This window comes from Schistosoma haematobium, chromosome 2, assembly GCF_000699445.3.
Source record: "Schistosoma haematobium chromosome 2, whole genome shotgun sequence".
In the NCBI taxonomy this organism is placed as follows: domain Eukaryota; kingdom Metazoa; phylum Platyhelminthes; class Trematoda; order Strigeidida; family Schistosomatidae; genus Schistosoma; species Schistosoma haematobium.
Genome location: NC_067197.1, coordinates 26,928,185 through 26,941,667, shown reverse-complemented (window position 1 = coordinate 26,941,667; position 13,483 = coordinate 26,928,185). Strand labels below are relative to the sequence as shown.

Below are 13,483 nucleotides of genomic sequence, written 5' to 3'. Positions count from 1 at the left end.
TTATATTAATAAAATGAACTCGATTTTAATGTAATCGTTTTCATCGTTATCATTGACTGATAAACTACCTTGATTGGTTTAATAATTTCATATATGCATATAAATATTACTGTATATTAGAGTGAAGCGTGATGAAGATCTAATCGAAAACAATATTGTTCGCTTATATATGTTGTTCTAAATTTAACTAAATAGCTAGTATAGTTATCCGACATTGACTACATTTTCCTGGTGCATTTGAATTACCCTTTTTATTCTGAAAAAAATAATTATTTAAACGTGTTAGTAACTAAAAAAGAGACATTATTCAATCTACTCTTTGATAAAAAAAGAAAACCTATTAAAAAGTGACTTATTTTACATTTATATAAGATTCAAATTTCAAAAGCAAGTAAACTTCTTTTCATGTCTAATAATGAGGTTAATGACATGTAGCAACATAAGTAAAAAACAAACCCAATTTATCTACTAAAATGAATACATTTAGTTTATTTACAGTTCTTGTTTATTTACACGCTTCTTGTTAAGGTTTGTCATAAAGATAGAAAATGGTATTATGAATTGGAACTTTTTTTGTTTTACAGTGGATAAGTTATATTTGAAGGCATATCAATCTTATCTAATGTAGATAGAATCAATCAAAATGAAAGACAGATACTTTTTAATCAATGGTGTATTAGAACAGTCACTGATTGATCTTTTAAGTCAACTATGTGTAATACCATTTTTTTTATCTATCAGAACAAAAACAACTTTGGAATGAAGTTGTAGTTTACCAGTACAATGTAGTACTTTCTAAGAATATTTATTAAAGATTTTCATGAAAATTCTTGTAAGATTGGAAAGTGAAGGGATGATTTTATAAACTGATATATCCACTAGAATATTTCTTATTTATAGGTTCAAGTGTGGTGATGCTTTAATAATTAAGACAATTGGTCTTCGCACATTGGGTTCAAACTCTATTTAACTTATTTTATGTATAACAACTGGTCGATATTACTAGCCTTCATACAAAATGTGTGCCTAAAATCTGAGATCACGAAATTAGACTTAATTATTCAGTAGTTATAATGTTTCTATACATGAATCATCTTAGGATAAGTATGATAAAATAATTAGTCCGTGGTAAACAAATTCAATGATAAGCTGATAGTTTTGTCTTTATTGACTTCAACAAACTTTTTCTATGAATTACTAGACATCTGATTAGATAAATGTTTAATCGTTATTGATTGGTAAATACAAATGACAAAATCAATTTGTTTGAATTATCTGACAAAATATATTTCCCACCTTTTATAATTTTATAGATTTTATATATTTAGTAATCAACATTGGTAACAGTGAATTATTTTTGTTTAAATATTTCGTTATCATGACTGACATCACTGCACAAGTAGGTGACTATCAGGACTTAGTAGCTAAGTGAATAACACGATGGCATTTGGAGCGAACGGTACTGGGTTCGTATCCCAGAGTGAACATCGACTCAGATGCGTGAACATCCATCTTACGTGTCCCAAGTAGGAAGAAACACACATCCTGGATTCTACTGTTAGCGACTATCCATCTTTGTTAATAAAGCTTGTGAATTAAGACAATATCGAGTTAGTCCGCACAGGATGCACATAGGCCAATAAGAGGCTGACCAAATGCAGTCCTAAATAACAATGGGAAAATACAAGTAAACAATATCAAGTGAATTTCAATTTTAAATAGTTGGAGAAATTAATTGTTTATCAAATAACTTTTCTAAAGTGGTAGTATTTTGACGGTCAACCAAAAAAGCGTTAATAAAATTTGCACAAACTATTTAAGTTAAAGGTAAATTAACAATTATTGATATCGACCAGCTGTGTAGCATTATTGCACGTGGTTGCTATGAAGGAGAGATTTAGATCTAGTGGACTTTATTTATTTTACTTATTCAATCCAATATCTTGCAATTCGAATAGCTTAGTGGTAACGGCTCCAATTATGGCACTAAGTACTACGGATTTGAATATCCTATAACTATTGATTTTCTAACATTTAAAAATAATGCCGCTTTGAGGAGTGGCAGCTAGCACAAAACCAAGTTTTGAAATATTCTACTGATCGCTTCTAACCACCAGTTTACAGAACGATATAGTACACAGGATATGAAGTCACTTAAACTGGTAGGTACATCGTAACTCAACTTTTGGTACTACCCAGTGGGAGATTAGTGTACTGATGGCAAATACAGTTAGCTGGAGCTTAACGAAGATATTTAAATAAGCTGGTGAATAGTCAGATATGTCTTATCAGTACAGAAATGTTTTTGCCACGGTTGATACATATCAATCAGTGGGTTATAACCACAATTAAGTGATCATAAGCGAAAGATTGTATTATATCTTAGTCAAAAATGTTCATAAAAGGGATTGATGCCTGTATGTTGTAGTGTATACGTATAGTGATAGAAAATATTCCCAATTTAGTAGTTTTCTATTTATGTATTTCTAAAATTTTACCTAAAAGTAAAATCAGTGAATTTTGGCACAGCAATTTACCATAACTTATTTGGTTTATCTGTGATTGGTTAGTCAAAAATGGAATATCGATTTAGAAATCGGTACAATTACCTAAAACTATTATTATCACCTTGTACACGATTGGTTAACTTTTACAATTGGGGAAGAATATTCCAAAATGTAAAAGTAGTACACTTCCATCCATATTTTATCCCTTAATAAATACATAGGGACGCAAAAATACTAATTAACCAATCCAAATATTACTTCAGTTACACTATTCTTCAGTGAACTAATGTTATCAGTGTAGGAATTCGAATAAAATCGATCAATCAATTAATTGAAAGACATATTTTCTATTTTTCACACATATATTCAGTTTTCAGTTAGTTGATTTCACAGTTCATTTAAGTGTTATTTACTGTATTCCAGTTTCTTACTTAAACAATCATGGTAAGTTATATCATACATATTCTACAACTTTATATTTAATTATTTAAAAAAGAAATAAACTATTAACACATTGTTAGTCAATATAATTCTGTTCATTCTGTAATTTTATCTGTTTTAGAGCTCATTATCCAAAGCTGAAATCGAAGGTAAGTAAGAAATCATAAATTTTGATTGCTTCACTATAATACATAATTGATCATATATATACTTTTTCAACTATAGCCGTAACCTCTGAAGATTGTTAATAATGATAGTGTTGTTAATTGAGTTCATCTTTATGTTACTTTAAACAAAACCTATAGATATTCGAGAAGTTTTCGACTTATTCGATTTTTGGGATGGTCGAGATGGCATGATTGATGCAGTGAAAGTTGGTGATCTACTTCGATGTAGTGGAATAAATCCGACTATTGCATTAACAGTAAAACATGGAGCCACTATAAAACAAGGTTAGGCACAATTTTTATCTTATGAATTTTACTTATTTATGTTGCGGACATTTTATAAATGTTTATTTTATCTAGCAAACTGGAAAAGTATGACTTAACTTATACACGTGATATACAATTATAATATACAGGTTTTAGTATTAAATATAACTTTGGCACTACATAATGATTGGTTTCTCAATGAAAAATTGATTTATAAAACTCTAGACTAGTTGTGCGTTACACAATTTTCCGAAAAATATTAAATGTGTTGTGTTTTCTGAACTAGATAGTTTAATTACTAAGGTTTCATAGTAGATCTGGACAGCAGCACAGCCTACTTCACATAGAAGTGAGCTAATGTGCTTTCTTAATGTTACCATACTATAAAAGTTTTATTTATAAATTCTTACTCATGCTTAAGTGTACTTATCATATGATACCCCCACATCTTCTCTTGTTTTATGTCCTAGTCAAATTTGAGTATTCTCAATGAAGGAAAGTGGTACAAATATCCTATCTAATAACCTCGTAAAGGCATATACATCATTTAAATATCTTAATCTCCTGAAGTGTAAATTACAGGTTGAGAAGAGAATATTCTGTTTGTTCCTATATGAATACATCTCATACTACAATTTAAATATCACGTGATCGCTTTTATTTAATGTTTTGTTTATCAACGAATTCATTGAATCTTAGTTTAGTATTTAGTCAATGGGTATTATAATAAATCGTTCCATAGACTTGGTAATTCAAATATTGACACATGAAACCGCCCATCTATTTGTAACTCGAGGCATAATTCGTGTGTCGTCGAAGTCTCAACGCCTATAGTCAGATGCGTTTTATCAGAGAAATAACACCTTTGCAATAGTAACAACATTTTGGTAATCATAAACGAGCATAGTATTTTAACTATACAGTAACCTGATGAACCAGACATCTCAAATAAAAAAGATATTCTAAAAATATCAAGAAGGTGGAATATATATTTCTATTCAAAAATATGAGTTAAAAGTACTTTTTCTGCTTATCTTGTTTACAAATAAATAGTAAAGTAAGTTTGAAATGAATACGCTACAACCTAAAACGAACATTGTTGATGGCTGATGATGAAAAATAAACAAAGGACTATATAAAATAAGGAAATATTCCTGTTAAAATAGGTTATATCTTTGCATACAATGCATTGTTCGAATAACATTTTACTCATTACTACCAATTATGACTGGTTCTAAGATGAGAAACATTGAATACTGCTGAATTTCACATATTTATAAACTTGTCTACTATAGAATAATAAATAACAACTTTCGTCTGAATTTGATAGAATAGTTTCACAGTATTTGGACGCCGAGTTGATAAGTTCATTTGTTTCAACTTACCTTCATGTTTTTCCTGCTTATGAATTATAAAACATAAAATTCAGTGCTATGACCGATATCTTTATAATGTTCTCTAATCCTGTAAGACAATTCAGTGAGTTGTGTTATAGATTTGTGATTATGGTCTTTATCTTTGAAGTACATCTCACACAATCAGCTGTAAGCAGTCAGTTAATATTGCCTTCTATTATATGATAAACAGGTGTGGTTAGTGCTAAGATGCTTGTTTATTGCTTACGTATTTATTGATTGTCACAGTTTGGAATACTTGGTTTCCTATTAGGCTAAATTGAACTAACCTTTACTCTAAGAAGTATTCTATGTAATGTGACTTTGTATGCCGTAGTTAGCAAATCTAAATGAGTAAAAAAGATGGAATAATAGTGTGTTTTCTATTTTACTACTTCTATAGAAGAATTACATTTCAAATGAAATAAGGTGAAACATGCTGCTTAAATCAAACTATTATTGATTATTACATAAGCAAATTAATGAGCGAGACGGAAATTCAAAATATGTATTGTTTTTCAGTATTGGGTTGTGGGGATTGTTGAATTTTATTTAAATCATCAACCAATCTACTTAAGACCAACTGTGAAAACCTGGAAGCACTAAACCTCCACTTAGTCTTAGCATGGGACTCCTCACCAATACACACTTACGATCCTCCATGCGGGATTAAAGTTAATTTTACTCATTTGAGTTGGTTTCATTGTTTCATAATAAAATACTTAATTATAGCATGACACAGAAAAGCTACCGTTTTCAAATTAGACTGCTAACCAAAGTGATCAACCCTGTTCAACAATACAACTGGTTTCAATGATTTTATCAGCTTAAGGTATTATTTTGTAAATATCTGTTAAAGAATTTCTATCCTAATTTTTATTTAATTAACGTTACTCAGTACTAGAGTGGAATACAAATTATTCATGGTTACTTGATAAATATTAAACCCAAATATTGTTCTTTAATTTTTGAGACAAATATCGAGTTGTATGATGCTAATGAGTTAGACTTATGGCTTCTCATTTTCCAGAGACTCTCAATAAATGCTGACTTGGAAAAGTAATTTTAATGTTAACTTTATCTAGGTTTGTTTATTCATCCTTATTGTTATTACACGCAGCACTCTGACGGTACACTTGTAAATATGTATTTATAACTTACAAACTAAAATAATCGGAATAGTTTTGAAGTCTAAATATTCAACAATGTTCTATTTGATTTTGTTCTTATGTTTTGATTATTATTAGTAAAACATGTTTGGTAATTAACAATACGTAACATACAGTTATGTTTTCGTATTCTTTATTACAGGGGAAAAGCAATACAAATTCGATGAGTTTCTTCCTTGTTATGAAGCTATTCTTAAAGAGAAAGAAACTGGCACCTATGCTGATTATATGGAAGCTTTTAAAACATTCGATCGTGAAGGACAAGGATTTATTTCAGCTGCTGAAATGAGACATGTTTTAACAGGTTATGGTTAGTTTAATGTTATAGATATATATATTTATTGCATTTGTTTAATTACAGGTGAACGTCTTGAAGATCCAGAAGTGGATGCCATTTTGAAATTTATTGATTTACGTGAAGATTTGGACGGAAATATCAAATATGAAGGTCAGTGTTTGGAACTGTATTCATTGGTATGGTTTATTTTGAGTACACTTCCAAAAAACTTGGATTATAAAGTATAAGTTGTCCCTTTGGTATATTTGGTTTCAAGATTCATTTATAAGATACTAATTTTTAATATGTCCTATTTCGAGTTACTCATATACAGTTCTATCAAAGTTTGTGTTACAGGAATCATGCTAAAAATTGGCGTATGAGAATTTGGTTTTAAACGACGTAATTACTAAGTTTAACGTTTGAGTTACACAAAGTCAAGCGATTGTATTTTTCGAAAATTAGATCTGTCATGGCTCAGTCTATAACTTTCATCAATAACATAAGTCATTGATAGCATGATTAAGGGACAGCAAGCTATTATTGAGAATATTAACTTTCTTATTAATGCAGATTACCATCTATCTATACAAGGATCATGCATACAATCTTCGAGTTATTTAGAAAATGCTTTACAATCGATTTACTTCCTGATATTCATTGACCAGATGTTTAGTGTTATAGTACATACTTCTAGCAGTTTCCACAAGTTTTCATTCTTACTTTTGCTATATTATGGTATCGTCGTTTATAAATGTTTAATATGGTTACAAGAATTCTATCTCCACGAAACAAGCACTATTTTCTTTTTCATCACTAACTATCATTTGTTAAGAGATGATAGTGAATCAGCGGAAAGTTGTTCACATTGATTTATTATTTGTTAAACGTAAATGACATTGAATGTTCCACCTAAGAAATGAATTATAAACCCCAAGTTTCATCATTTTACAAGTTGTATTTTAAGAATATATATATGAAATATACTCTGTTGACTAATAACTAAGATATTCCCTTACAGAACTGATCGATTTTTCATTTTTATTTTGCCTACAGAATTAATCAAGAAAGTTTTGGCTGGTCCTTCCAAGTAAAAGAAACATGAAATTAGACATTGTCCTTGAAAAAAAAGAAATGTCTTTTTTTTTCTGGAGAATCTTTTTCCATATTCTTTCTTTCTATGTTGAATCTTGAGAGATAAAGTTTTCTTATTAACTCGGTAAATTAACCAATTTTTGCAGTTTTCATAATTCCATGAATTCTAATCTAATGAAGTTTTATGTGAAACAAAAGTAGACCAAAAGATATGGCTTTCTGTTTTTTTATCTTCTTTGCTTTTTTCTAATTTGATCATAACATCTATACAGGCATATTTGTATGCTTTTCTACCTACCTATTCACTCTCTCACTCATTCACCATAATGCATGAATATATACAACTAATGATTATGTATGTTTGTGTAATTAATAATTCAGCTTTAATTTCAATCAGGCTCCTCATTTATTACTTCTTAATTCCTTATGAATGTTCATTTTAACAATAAATTAGATTTATAAGAAAAATTTATCCAATATACACCATAAAAAGCATACATATTCAGCTTTCTTTATGAACGTTTATCAATATCCCATCAAATGAAACATTTACCCCTAACAAGTGTTCCATAAGTCTTTTTGATTTAATATGATTGCATGAAAATATAAGACAGAAATTGATAAGACTACTGATTAATGTATTTAACAGACCGGGTCGTCAATTATCTTTGATTTGTTGAAATGTCAATCATACTATGATTAAGGTGAATTCGAGAAATATAAACCCAATTCTATGATATATATAAATCAGATGACTATTTAACAAAGCTTATCGAGTTCAGAGTAAGAATTGCCTTTCGTTCAAAATAATACAATACAATATATTGTAAAATGACAGTGAAATGTGTATAGTAATAAACATGACTTATACAATTAGTAAATGTAACGCTCTTAGATAAGTACCGATTCATGGATTCGCAGGATATAATCTCCGTGAGTTTCATCTTATTAGTTTATACTGACAGGAATTAGTTACGGTGTTCGAATCATCACTCAGTTCATCATTAAAATTCTGACAACTCTTTAAGATAATGAAAACGTGAGTGTGGTTGTGAAATCTATTTTATACAATTGATATGACTTCAGAAGTTCGTTTTGAAAACTCTTTAAATTTGCTGTATCAGAAAAACAATAGTTCGCATTAAAAGCTTTGTATGAATTTAAAGTTAGGTGATTGGTATTAATGTAGAGTGAATTCATCTTTCAGTTGTGAAGTTTCACATTTAATTATAAAAATTACTAGATCAACTTGTCAAGGATATTTTATACTGCTTTTAATGAAGTCAAAAGATAAGAATATAAGATATTAGAATCAGATAAGGTTTTGTGTCCATAACAAACCAAAAGAATAAACAAAAGTTATATTATCAGTATGGGGTTGTGGAGATTATTATATTTTTGGTTAAGATCATGAATCGATTGATGTTAGACCACCATTGAAAACCTGGAAGCACTGGGTGGCCGTTTCGCCCTATTGTGGAGTCCTACGGCCGTCCAGTGCTTCCAGGTTTTCAATGGTGGTCTAACATCAATCGGTTCATAATCTCAATAAAAAAAATTGTATTCATGTGTAGTACTTGTTAATCCACTAATGACAAATACTTTAAGAAAAAAAATCACTTCCAGTTTGTCAGTAACTAAGGATAACGACATTCTTTCGATATGTTGTACCATGAAACTCCTTCTAACTATATTTTTACTGCTTTGAGAATTGCATCTACTAGAACTACAACTCATACTATTATTTTTAATATCACTTAAATGCATGATGAAATTTGTCGATAAACAAGCACAATTATAAATTCACTTGGATTATACGCTGGAAAGATGGATTCAATAAAATATCTAATCGCATACTACTCGCTCTTAAATTATAATTATCTTCAAGCATTTAGTGAATAGGGAGAAAGATAAGATATTTTATTTCTGCAATGTAATCATAGAGAATAAGGCAATATGTCATGAACCGAATTGTAGCATTCAATTACATAAGAGTTGAACATTCGTATGAGAGAACGAAGGTGCTAGAATCGACTCCAGGGTGCAAGATTGCGGATGCACATTATAGACGAGTCCTGTAACAGGATGCAACAGCACACAGTGCTTCCAAGTTTTCACTGTTTATCTAATTTAGATCGGTTAGTAAACTCAACCATCTCCACAAACCCATAATGATAATTATAAAATATTTGCAGATGAATGATATTGAGCATGGACAGGCTTTTTCCCGTTTAAATAAGTCCTGGAAATAAAAGCTGTGAGATAATTGACACTCGTCGACAGGGTGCATCTCCAAACTACAAGGAACTGATGCTAAGAATGAGGTATGAATATTGTCTTACTCAGTGTTACAGCAATTGTACTACTTTTGTACTTGATAAATTTAGTAATACTGTCTACGATTTTAAGCTGGACAATGGTTTTTCACCTTATAGAAGTAATTGCACAAAAAGCGAGTGATTTCACATGTCTTTGGGAGCACGCTTGATTCATTACATGAACCTTCAATGTACTTTTAAAAAATAAATAACACGTGATAGTGTACTGATGCCATGACCAATCCAACATGTTTTACTTAGCAATATGATTGTATTTAGCTGACCTCAGCCGATAGAATACAGAATATCATACGATAATGTGGCTTTTCTTCATATATGATTTATTTTAATGAATTAACTGAACGAGAAATTTGATGTGAGCTAGGACTGGAACTAGTCAAATAACTGCCATTATACTTGAAATTCGCCAAGAGAATGAGAGGAATACTAACGAGGTCACAATTGTATTGCTAAGTAAAACATGTTGGATTGGTCATGGCATCAGTACACTATCACGTGTTATTTATTTTTTAAAAGTACATTGAAGGTTCATGTAATGAATCAAGCGTGCTCCCAAAGACATGTGAAATCACTCGCTTTTTGTGCAATTACTTCTATAAGGTGAAAAAAACCATTGTCCAGCTTAAAATCGTAGACAGTATTACTAAATTTATCAAGTACAAAAGTAGTACAATTGCTGTAACACTGAGTAAGACAATATTCATACCTCATTCTTAGCATCAGTTCCTTGTAGTTTGGAGATGCACCCTGTCGACGAGTGTCAATTATCTCACAGCTTTTATTTCCAGGACTTATTTAAACGGGAAAAAGCCTGTCCATGCTCAATATCATTCATCTGCAAATATTTTATAATTATCATTATGGGTTTGTGGAGATGGTTGAGTTTACTAACCGATCTAAATTAGATAAACAGTGAAAACTTGGAAGCACTGTGTGCTGTTGCATCCTGTTACAGGACTCGTCTATAATGTGCATCCGCAATCTTGCACCCTGGAGTCGATTCTAGCACCTTCGTTCTTTCACACGATTTTTTAACATTTAAATCATTGAGTCAGGATCTAGTGGTGTACAAGCCTTTTATTAACCAATCCGCGATAGTGTATGATCGTTTCTTATTATATTTTGTAGGCGTCTTTTGCCCTCTCAACACATTTGGATTCCATGGGTTACCCAGAATTCACACACAGGCGTGAAACGTCCGCCCAAATCTTCACTGCTTTTCTAACTTTATTTTGTGACCTGAATGAAAGATTTTACATTTGGACCGTTTTTTGATCTGTTTAATAAAGTTTATCCATCCATCATCCTTCAATGATTTGTTTATCGTCAGCTTCTTTCTTTCTTTGGAAATCATACATTTCTTTCTTTATTTCGCAATTTCTTACAGTTAAGATTACGACATTGGACGGTGATATTGCAATCGTTTACGTTCTCAGTTTCTTGATAGCCTAATAGGTAAATAGTGTGATTTAAAGCGTATAGTAGCTACCAATATTGAAATGATATGAAAGTATTCAAAAATCAAACACTAAATAATAAACCACTTGATATGAAAGTGAAATTTTTAAGTTGATTGATTACTAAGTGTTAAATCAATGTGATACGTGTTTAATCCTGATGGTTATCTTCAACCCACTAACAACTGTATATGCCATATAGAGTATAAGCGTATCTTGTTAATTGATTACAATGCAAATTGATCGATGAATATCTATCAGTACTCATCAGCTCCACGTACTTATATCCTAGTGTTAATGTTCCCATCACGATTCGAATACAATACAAATTGTTCCAAACACCAATGCGTTACATGCAAAGATTATGAGTCCAGTTAGCTACTAACCTATTGCTATAACCATTATCCATGAAGTCGAGTTATGTATTAATATGATAGTAGTTATTTATCCATTCATCTCATTTTGATTCAACTTACTAATTCATCATGTACTTACTATTTGTCTATATCTTTTCCTCTATTTTTAGTCAGCCCTCAATGATTTTTTTAAAATAAGTATGAGTTTATAATATATCATATTGCTGGAACTTCTGAATTAAAAAAATGAACGAAACGTTGAGAAATATTTGGATAGCTTTCCTACTGTTGTACTAATTCTCATAATAACGGTTTCTTGTTGTCCTCCTTGATTTCGATTGACATTATAAATGGATCAATGTTAATCAGCATTAAGAACCTGAAAGCCCTGGACGGCCGTTTCGTCTTAGTATGAAACTCTTCAACAGTGCGCACCCACAATCCCACACCTGAGACTCGAACCCATTACCTTTAGCCTTACTTGCTAACTCTTAACTTCTAGACCACTAAGTCGACATCCAACGGTGTTAACTTTAACCAGTCCATGATCTTGTACAACCTTTCATTCATTGTCTTCAGTGAATAACTGCCTCACATCAGACACGGTTGAACTCCACTGGTCACGGCTTCTCACTAGGACTCCAGGAAATCCATCTTGAAGCTAGTCACTAGTGAACACATGATAATTATCAGCATAGGATTGTGGAGATTGTTGACTTTTGATTTCTTCCATGAAAATGATTTGTCGTCTGAATTTTCATCATATATTATTGTTAGGCTATATATATACAAGACTGTTCGATGAAATTACATCTAGTTATCCAATGGTATAAACATAGACAAAGGAGACAAAATTGGGACTTTATGAATTTCATTCTAAGGTTGGATAGTTCTATTAAAGTTCTAGGTAAGCTGTGAATACCAGCAGTTAATATAGATATGATTATCAAGTCCCTATGACTAGTATCAGTTAGCTCATGAAATTTAAAGAAGAGGCACTACATTATGGTGTTCAAAGTTTTACAAAAATTGTACTACTTTGAAATTGATTTATCTGTTATCTCACCTAAATTTGTATGGTATTAAAATATTATGTTCAGGTCCTTCGGCGTATATTTGAAGTTTAGTAATATGCAATATTTAAAAATCCCATGGTAAATGTTGAGGATAAAACGTAGAATATTTAACCATTAGCTTTCAGCTTTCATTGGGATAATCTAACAAATGACAAATAAATAACGTATAAATTAGATGCTTGTTGTTAGTTAAGCAGAATTTTCAATCAATACATGAAATAGCACACACAAACATAGGTAAGTGAACATTAGGTACAAGAAAATAATGTAACTGTAGTCCAAGAAAGGAAAAGTAGTTGAAGCTTGAGGTAGATAGCCAGTTACCTATCTATTGAATTTGTTTACCTATTTAATCTACAGAAATATGTCACTGGTTAAAATAACTTTTGTGTAGTGTTTTTTGTATATTTGAAAAAGAAACTAATAGAGTTCTTTTTCTTCTGTAAAAACAATTTTAGAAAAGTAGGAGATTACAATGAAAAATATAAGAAAACAAAATAAACAGTATTCTCTACTTACAACACTAATATAGGTGAGCATGTTAAAGTAACATGTTTAATAAATAACATTTCGTCCTATTATTCAAGTTGAATACAACGCATAGTGAAGTATAGATGTAAAGAAATTTATGAACAAATTAATCATACAAATGTAATTAGTACAATTCACAATGTAATTAAACAAATGCACAATGAAATAGTTTTGATGGAGTTTTGTTCTCTGAACTGGACGGTTTGGTCGTGGAGCTTTCATCGTTCCTCCGAACGACATCATCAGCACAAACTTCAAGTAGAAGTGAAATGTTCGAATTTTTCCACAAGTGGCTTACAACTTGTCGTGTACACCTCGATCTTTATTGGTTATTGTTGACCTGTCATTTTCTACCTTTTTATTTTGATTGTATGTCCCTTTGATCTGATTCTTGGTCCTATATTTGT

The 13,483-nt window shown here is 30.7% G+C and overlaps 1 protein-coding gene across 4 annotated transcripts in view; it reads left to right on the top strand.

Annotated features, from left to right (window-relative positions):
- MS3_00006603 (uncharacterized protein) overlaps positions 1-13,483 on the top strand; it is a gene marked incomplete at its 3' end in the record, with an annotated part of 44,787 nt that overhangs the window by 22,271 nt on the left and 9,033 nt on the right. The window contains exons 1-6 of one of the 4 annotated variants that reach the window (XM_035734172.2): positions 2,897-2,951; positions 3,070-3,097; positions 3,254-3,400; positions 6,088-6,255; positions 6,307-6,393; positions 7,279-7,316. In XM_035734172.2, coding sequence (XP_035589096.1) covers positions 2,949-2,951; positions 3,070-3,097; positions 3,254-3,400; positions 6,088-6,255; positions 6,307-6,393; positions 7,279-7,316 — 471 coding nt within the window. In that variant the 5' untranslated portion in view covers positions 2,897-2,948. Of the gene's footprint in view, positions 1-2,896; positions 2,952-3,069; positions 3,098-3,253; positions 3,401-6,087; positions 6,394-7,278; positions 7,884-13,483 lie in introns of those variants that run through there. The other 3 variants (XM_051214764.1, XM_051214765.1, XM_051214766.1) reach the window with 3 other exon arrangements.